This window comes from Centruroides vittatus, unplaced genomic scaffold (assembly GCF_030686945.1).
Source record: "Centruroides vittatus isolate TY-2023 unplaced genomic scaffold, ASM3068694v2 contig_347, whole genome shotgun sequence".
In the NCBI taxonomy this organism is placed as follows: Eukaryota; Metazoa; Arthropoda; class Arachnida; order Scorpiones; family Buthidae; genus Centruroides; species Centruroides vittatus.
In genome coordinates, this window is record NW_027122171.1 from 1,526,479 (window position 1) to 1,535,748 (window position 9,270).

Genomic DNA, 9,270 nt, shown 5'->3' on the forward strand with positions numbered 1-9,270 from the left:
AATTTGTAGGGATAAAATGGGATCTGTCATTTTATAGAAAAATTCCATAGATTAATTTGGCAACTTTACTGTTTTAGATTTTGCCCCACCTAAAAAAAATGATAAATTTAGCAGTCAAATGAAACACTTCTTTTTTATTAATTGTAGTCACATACATAATTAATTTATACAATTTATCATTTGAATTTTATTAATTGGGAAAGAAACTAATGTATATGTGAATAATTATTAATATAAAATTTATAGGATTTATTAAATTAAGAACTAGTTATATATTTAATTAAATCATCTACTTAACTGATCTTGGATTGGACACTTCTTCACTTTCTAGATTTGTAAGGATCCATATGTCTCATAATCACTCATTTTATAAGAAAGTGAAATTTGTTTTATATTCATTTTAAAGCAATATGAGAAATAAATTGCTAATATGAGAATTACAGATTATTCACTCTTAACAGAATATTAAGTTTATTGTCAAAAGATTTTTTTCTTATTAGGATATTTTTGAGTTTTATATATGCTTCATAAACAATAGATGCTTGGATTTTCAGACACTTTATTCCAAAATTTAACATATATGAAGGATAAACCAAATGTGTGATACACATGTAAAACAATGACATATTATATTATATATTCCCAATAGAAAATATTTACTTGTTATGCTTTTATTCAGCAATTTTTTTTTTTTTTAAATAGATTAAAGAAGTAAAGCCAGACGGATTAGCATTTAAGCATGGTTTGCCTGCAAAAGCCCCGACGGTCGACGGAAGCAGTTTGTGTAATTGGGTTCTGACAGAAATCAACCATAGGCCTTTAAATCTCTTTTTCAAAGATAATGAGGTTTGTAAAGAAGTCATTTGAATGCCGTTAGGTTACTTTCTTCCGATAAAAATCTTGACTGTTTATTATTTCAGATATCTGACAGATTAAACGCAGTGGGTCGAGACATATCTATTTTGGTGCAGCCCGTCGACTTAGTGAAACAACTCAAAAAGCATCTGAAATTATTAAGAGGCTACAAAGATTACATTGTGCAGTGAAAACTATAAATTTTTGCATTTGATCGAGTAATTTACTCAGAGTCTGTGCAATGAAATTAACCGGGACCAATATGTAAATTATTATATTTGTGTAGACTGTGATATTGACATTGTCTGTAGAATTGAAAGCATTTTTTTCATTAGTGATACAAAGAGATCAAAAATCAAGTTTATAATTTTATCAATGATGTACATTTTTACAAATAACTTAGAAGATAACTCATTTGTCTACTTATATTTTTAGATATTTATCAAAGAATCCAGTTGTGAAAAATGATTTCTTTGCATCTTCCTTACTATTCTAAACCAAAAGTTCTTCCAGTTCTTGGCACAGAAAATTATTTTGTAAATATAGTTGTGTAATAGTAATTGATGATGAAAGTTATTTAAATGATGTATAATGACAATGCTATATTTGTTTATTCGTATCTGTTGTTATATACAGTCTGTTTCAAAATTATAAACACATCCAACGTTTTTTAATAACAAAAACATTAACTATAGTAATGTATTTATTATATTAGTATGTTGTTTACAACATCAATTTGAATATTTTCTGAAATTTTTAGAGCAATTTGACAATTACAAAAAGAAGTTATCACAGATTTTCATTTTTGAGCGTTTCAAAAGTATAAACACAGGTGCATAAAATTAGTATAATAATGTTTTTTTATTAATTATTGGTTTAATTAGTCGTCACCAGAGAGTAGTATCACTCATTGAAAATGTGGCACCAATTTTAAATGGTATTTTGTGATTTAAAACAATGCCTCATGGAAAAAGCACTAACAGAGTTGGAAATATGTGAAATTTACCAACTAAAAGGATCAGGACAATCTCTAAGACAAATTTTGGCAGCTATAAATCGATCTACACATGCTGTGAGAAACATATTAACTCAGAGTGAAAATTATGGCAGAAATAAATGATGTGGAAGGCCTAAACTCCTTACACCTAGAAACGAAAGAAAGGTTTTTTGGCTACTGATGGTCAACAAGTTGTCTGTCAGAGAAACAGCATCAACTGTATGGAGATGTATGCATAATCATAAAAATGCCAGATTTACAAAAATGGCTGCCTAACCAAAATTAACACAATTGCACAAAACAGACTAAAGAGGGCCAAAGACAAGATGACATGGAAAGAGGAATGAAAACAAATAGTCTTTTCAGATGAAAAAAGTGGAATTTGGATGGACCTAACGGCTAAAGTTACTACTGGCATGATTTGAGGAAGAATGAAGTCAGAATGAGCAGACATCAAGATGGAGGATCTGTGATGGTGTGGGCAGGATTTGGATGGGGAGGTAAAACAGATATTGTATTTACAGAAGGTAGAATGAATTCAGAAAAGTATCAACAACTGTTGTATCAAAATTTAATAACTAGGATCACTTACTGGGGAGAAAACTGGCAATTCCAACAGGATAATGCTGCTATTCATGCATCAAAGTTAACTAAAAATTGGTTTGCTGAAAAAAAATTAATGTAATTGATTGGCCATCACGGAGCTCTGATATGTACCTGATAGAGAATGTTTGGAGCACTATGAGTCGTCTTGATTATGGCCAAAACAGACAGCTAATTTCAATTCATTAACAGTATTGTACTATCATGGATTGTCGGGAAAGTATTAAACAAGAACAACTTCAAAAACTAGTAAATGTATGCCTGGTAGAGTATTTAAACTAATTAAATAAAATGGTGGACCTACAAAATATTGAAACATCACAAACAACACATTTCGTGCACATGTGTTTATACTTTTGAAACAATCAAAAATTGAAAATCTGTAATCATTTTTTTGTAATTGTCAGATTGCTCTAAAAATTTCAGAAAATGTTTAAATTGATGATGTAAACAATATATTAATATAATAAATACATTACAATTGTTAATGTTTTTGTTATTGAAAAACATTGGGTGTTTATAATTTTGAAATGGACTGTAGTTGTGTTGCTTTGCTGTTGTTGACAGGAAACAGAATTTGATTATTAAGATTAGCTTGGGAATGTGATAAATCAAAACTACTTATTTTTAAATTTGAAAACTTACTCTTTTTGTTAAAATTTTAAGAGCATTAGATTAAATAATAAGATAGAGTGAATGTTAATAACTGTGATGTGAAATTTTAATGAATGTTTTGAATAATTGTATAGTTAAGTATTAATATACTAAAATTACTATCTTGTCTTGTAATGTGACTTGTAAAATATGATTGAAATTTTTAATTTCTTTGGCAATTTACTTACATAAAATCACTTGAATTTCATACTTTTGACAAAAATTTTAGTATATGTTATATATAGAAACCATTCCAATAATCAGAACATTTGAATAAAAAAGGAAACTAAATACTATTTCCTAATTTAATTTCTACATATTTATTAAGATAAAAATTAAATTAGATTATGCCAATTATTGGCAAGAAATATGCAAAATAAAATTTCATTTTATTCTCCTACTAAAAAGGTGCCAACATTTAATTTGCAGTATTTTGGAATAATAAGCAGCAGTTAAATAAATATGGATTTTAATGTTTAGACACGAATCAAATGTTTGTTATAATTAACATTTTAGCATTTTGACTCGTTCCATATATCTCCTGTAATGGTAACTTTGTCGTGAATTTTCTAAGAGCATTGCATTTCTTGTAACTCAAAAATTTTTTAAACAATTTAGTGTGTAATTTTTAAACAATTAAAATTGTCATGCACAAAATATGTATTCCATATAAAATCTGCACAATTTTAACAAAATTTTAGTAGATAATATTGTATAAATTAATGAAAGATTATGTGGAAATTGCTGTGAGGTTAATTTTTAAATATGAAAAAATGAGAGTGAAACTGAAAAATTTAATTCTCAAAAAGTAGCATTAGGCAGCTAAATTTTTAAATTATCAAATTTTATAAACTTTATGGACTTAATGTAATTGAATTATGTCATTTTACAGGTTTACTACCATAAAATTTAAATATATTACTTTTTCTTTGTTATATTGACTATCCAAACTTTCTTAGTTTGTCATATAAATTTATTTGTTACCAAAGTAATACACTGTTTCTGCTCGTGTTTGAATATATTCATTAATTAATTATATCTTTATTTTTCATTTTGAATAAAAACTAGTACAAATTTTTTAAATATTTACATACTTTGTATCTGAATCTGATACTTATATTTAAGTGTTTGGATGTGAAAAACTAATATGGAACTAACACGAGATTGTTGACTTGGAATTTTTATCGGTGATGAAATTGTGCAATTAAGAAAATTTCATTGGTGTTTTTAACATTATTGTAATGTTTAAGAACTTGAGATTGTTTATGTAGTCTTGAGAAGGCGAAAATTACCGTAAATGTCAGATCGTATATTAAAATTTTCATTTAGCTTTAACAATTTTGTATGAATTGTATTTAAAATCACCTAACAGCCATTAAAACTTCATTTTTGGATTTTAATCTTTAAAATGGAAGTAGTCTTTCTGTATTCATCTTAATTCTTCTGTCAAGAAGATTTTTTTAAACAAAAGGTTTAATATCTTCATATGTATGTTGGTGTAGCATGGAGAAATTATTTTTTTATATGAATTTTATGGTATTATTCATTTTTTTCTTTCTGTAATAAAAGTAATAAAAAATGTTTTGAATAGATATTTGAACAAATGAATTATTGTATTATGCTAAGTCATAACATCATCTACAATTAATAATAAATTTCTTCTTCAGATTTATCTACATATATTTTGACGTTTGGTGGAATGATCTTTTCATCTTCCCAATAAATATTACCCTTCAAATCTATTGCAAAATTATAATTGACTGGATTATCTAAAGCTTGTGCTATGGCTTCGTCTAATATATCCTCATGGATGAATGATTTTGATAATTCCTATAAATAAAATGTAAAAATATTACAAAATAATCATCTAAGACTAATTTGTTATATTACAATGGTATAAACTCATACAAACCATCTCTCTCAAAACAAGCTTTTCGGCCTCTTCTTTTTCTTCTAACTTTTGCTGTTCCACATCAAGTTCTATTTGAAGTAAGTCATCAATTTCCTTTTGTAAATTCTCCTCTAGCCTTTCATTTCTAAGAATAACAACAAGCTAATTAATATAAGGAGAAGTACAAAAAGAAGAAAAAAAAAAAAAAAAAAATTATAATGCTTTTTACAAAAATTGATGTGGTTATGGTATTGGCCTACCACTCTAAGGATCAGAGATTGAATTTTGGCAAGCAATTCCCAGAAATTTTTGTGGGTAGTCTGTCAGTACTCACACGACAGTCAAATGTAAAAATAAGATATTCATATGTAATATTCTTGAAAATCTTTTTACTTTCTTTTATATATCAATGTCCATTTGCACCATCTATTAATTGAAGGCCAAAATAGTTTGTACGAATCCTCGTGTGCAAGTTTCTCGGTACCAGATTAGTAACAGACAAGAATGTATTTTGTTTTGCAGGCTTTTGCAACAGAAACCTATGAATGCCATAAAAAAAGGACAAATCAATGCATGTGGTGACTGGTGTAAACATTTCAGGGATGGCCAGCAGTTGTCAGCAAATGAGAGAAGTGATTGCCTTCAACAATTTGAACAAATAGTGCCTGCTGCATGCTCTCCTCACCGAGTGGGATCCCTCACCCGACCCTTCATGATGTCCTTAGCTGAACATTTAAATACCATCACTTCTACCATTAGTCACAGACTTAAAATGCAAAAATATTTTTTCTCGTTTCCTCCTGCATCTTTTGACTTCTGACTAAAAGGAAAGTGTGTGAATTATTATTGTAATTTTGTTGAAACCACAGGTAGATACCCAGAATTGATTATCGTATATGAATTACAAACAAAAAAGGCAGTTATCTGCACGGGTGAGCCCAGACAAACAAAAACCAATAAAAACGTGTCGACAACAATCAGACCAATCACAACGAAGTCAACAATGTAGCATTTTTCAATTCCCGAGGTCAGATTCACCACAAATTTGTGCCGCCCGACTAAACTGTATTCGGCATTTTGTTTAGAGACACAAAATGACTTCTGAAATGAGTAGGATGCATCATGCATGATTTCAGCAAAAAGGAAAGTTTTTTGACAATGTACCAGTGGAAGGGAAAAAAGCATGTAATTTCATTACAAACAATAAACTGTCAAACACATTGCTTCCAAATAAGTAGAATAACGTTCATGCATCATACCATTATTAGTTCAACCAATTAATTTATTCAAAACTATTGGATATCGTCGAGATACATTTTCGTCGTTTACATTTAATTGACACAGAACAGTCATACCATCATTAGAAAACTTTTAAATTTATTGTTTTTTTCTACAATCTAACATAAAAATGGAATCAAATGTGGGAGAATTGGTAATTGATTTTATATCAATAAAAATTCGTGCAACCGTATCACGTAAATTTCATTCAGCTCTGAACAACACGGTCTGGACCTTGTCAGAGCTGTAGAGTATACCTATAGGAGTGAAAAATCAAGGGTACCACAACTCTACAAGTGACCCTCGGCCAGATATTGGGTTGCGCGAGATCACAAGTCACACGTCTCCACCAAGATTATTGCATTTAACCATTTAGCCCACACAACTATGCCTGCTTCGAGTAGCCCATTTGACCATGTCGTGGAGTACTCGACGTTATATAGTTTTAGGGGGTGTGGGGGCTCACTCCAACTTGGGTGCTTTGGTGCAAGTGATAGCGAGCACCAAAGTGCACAACTACACGTGAAGAGTCAGTCAAGGCTTGCCTTGATGACGCAGAGCACGGAGAATTGGCAGTATACCAATACATGTTAAAAACTGACATTTGGAAGTTAATATGTCGCAAAGGGTTGCACATACAGGTATGGTTCTTTTGACTTTTTTGCTAGGAGGGTTTATAATTCTTGCTAGGAGGGTTTATAAATAACCCCTCATTCAGAGCTCGAATCTTACCTTTCTTTCTAATGGTTCTTTTCAAATAAACAAAAATATATACCTTAATTTTAGCATTCTTTCGTTTTCTAATCTATTTTCTTCCATAAGACGTTGGTGCTCCAATTCTTCTTGTTTTGCTCTTTCTACGACTTCTTCACCAACTTGTGTCGCCTTCTTATGTTCTTCGTATAAGAAATTCCTGTAAATTTATGCTTTAATAATTTACAAAAACAGTTTTAACATGCAAGAAATGTAATATATATATGTATATACTGAATGGATCTCATGTTGCATTTATACACGTGATACAGTGTGAAGATTTGCTCGAATTCTTCTTTAGGTATGTCGGGCGGGTTATTTATCCTAAATAATTTACTCGGAGCCATGGGAAGCCATCGCGGTTTCCTGGCTGGTAATTTACGTCTCCATCTTTGCACGACAAGCAGAGGAATCCGAACGAGTCCTCCGTTCGATAACGTTCTCGATGCACACCACATCGCCATTTTGCATTTCTACAGTTTTACGTCCTTCACCCTCTAGTGTTAGCAGAAAAATATAATTATAATTTTATCATCATTTTTATTTTTGAAGAATTTCTTAAAAATTATTTTAAAGTCGTTTGAAATACAAAATTGAGAAGTATAACAAAAGTATAACAAAAACGCGTTTAATGTTATTCGAAATGGCGGAATGGTCGCGTGGTCACGTGCGCTTAGAAGTACGAATGACTCCCAGAATAAAATTGGAGTCTGTGTGATGGATCCTGAATGTTTATCATTTTGCCTCAATAGCTGAAATATTCGAAAATGTAAACCTCAAGTTATAAGACGTTATGAGACTCTTTGTTTTTCAATTTCTTGCAGAAATGCCGAAAATTAGAAATCTATTATAACAGTTTAAACATATAATTTTCTAATATATCCATGTAATAATAATGTATCTCCATATATCATGTTAAACCTTCGTAATGAACACGAAACAACACTCTTGTCCAAAGAATAAGTATGATCGTCAAGTACAAGTACTGTTGTTCGGATCAAGTACCGGCCGCCCCATTGTGGGCCTGGCCCTATTCATAATGGGTTTGCTAAAACGAAGCCCTCTTAGTACCCACATGGCGGAAAGAGTTAAAAAAAAATAAAAGCCCAAGTACTGTCTACAGAATGATTGTTGTCGGAATAGAATCTAAAGGCGCGGGGAATCCAATATAGTCCATGTGGCTAAATGTCATTATTGTACTGTACAGTTGTATTTTATTTTATATTAGAATATATATTTTTCTTTATTTCTTCTTCCCTTCCTGGAATTTTCTCCCAACCGGTGCTTAACGGCGCAACAGCAGGTGGTCTCTTATGGACAATTAGACGGTATGCGGCTCTCAGGGTAGAACGGGGACCAAGTGGTCATTCTTTGGCTAAGACTGGACGAGGAAAGACGCGCCAAAGGTGAGCTCTCCACCACGTTTTTGGGACCACATGGAGACGACAACAGGTACGAGGGAAAGAAGGAAAATCCCGATCGAAAAAACGTTCAAGAGTAATTTTTTTGTCCACGTCCATCAAGAAATTTACGTTTTAGAGAAGAAATTAACATTTTTCGAGAAAAATGAAGAGATCCGTCCAACATATATATATCGCACTGTAATAACGCCGAAATATTTGGGTACCCCTTTCTTTTTCATTCTATTCTTTACTTTATTCTTCTACATTTATCTATCGTCCTACATTAATTATAATTAGTTATAAGTTTAGTTGTAAGATATACATATATTTTAATTACTCTTAGTAGACTGCTTATTTTGAAAAAAAAAAAAAAGGAATCGTCGCGAGATTTAACATATGTCTGTATTCTCGCCATACTAATATATATACCTTTCGGGAAAAGAGATTTTTTTTTTTTTTTTTTTGCTGGCATCCCACAAAAATTCCTGTATCCTGTTACGCGAATTAACGATTCTGATTTTAAAAATTCCAGTTTCTTTGTGTACGGTATTCGCGCACTTCACACCATGAACATCGTGGGAGATGAGTTTGCAAACGGTAGTGATGGTTGATAGTATTGTAATATCGATACCACGGTGTAAGAAAGGCGAAGGAGCTTTAAAAACCTTACGCACTAAAATTCGTCTGCATTCCTTTTACAGTTTGCCTAGAATTCTCCAATTGGCGCTATACGTAAGCATAATTATAAAGTAAAAATGGAAAGTTTGCAGAGAAAGATAGAGTGAATAGAAATTGGACATTTTCTGTTTTCACTCATTTATCCATTTATTTATTAT

General features: G+C 30.9%; 2 protein-coding genes across 2 annotated transcripts in view; one reads left to right on the forward strand and one right to left on the reverse strand.

Moving 5' to 3' along the window:
* Window positions 1-1,520, forward strand: part of LOC136974312 (uncharacterized) — a 50,785-nt gene extending 49,265 nt beyond the window's left edge. Inside the window, exons 9-10 of the mRNA XM_067269162.1 lie at window positions 703-846; window positions 921-1,520. Coding sequence (XP_067125263.1) covers window positions 703-846; window positions 921-1,046 — 270 coding nt within the window. The 3' untranslated portion in view covers window positions 1,047-1,520. The remainder of the gene's footprint in view (window positions 1-702; window positions 847-920) is intronic.
* Window positions 1,521-4,701: 3,181 nt separating this feature from the next.
* On the reverse strand, window positions 4,702-7,515 carry LOC136974326 (small ribosomal subunit protein mS26-like). The gene is made up of 4 exons (XM_067269182.1): window positions 7,266-7,515; window positions 7,054-7,191; window positions 5,022-5,145; window positions 4,702-4,939 (listed from the first exon to the last, which is right to left on the reverse strand). Exons 1-4 carry the CDS (start codon window positions 7,493-7,495, stop codon window positions 4,754-4,756), a joined length of 678 nt encoding a protein of 225 aa, XP_067125283.1. The 5' UTR covers window positions 7,496-7,515; the 3' UTR covers window positions 4,702-4,753.
* Window positions 7,516-9,270: the final 1,755 nt, after the last annotated feature.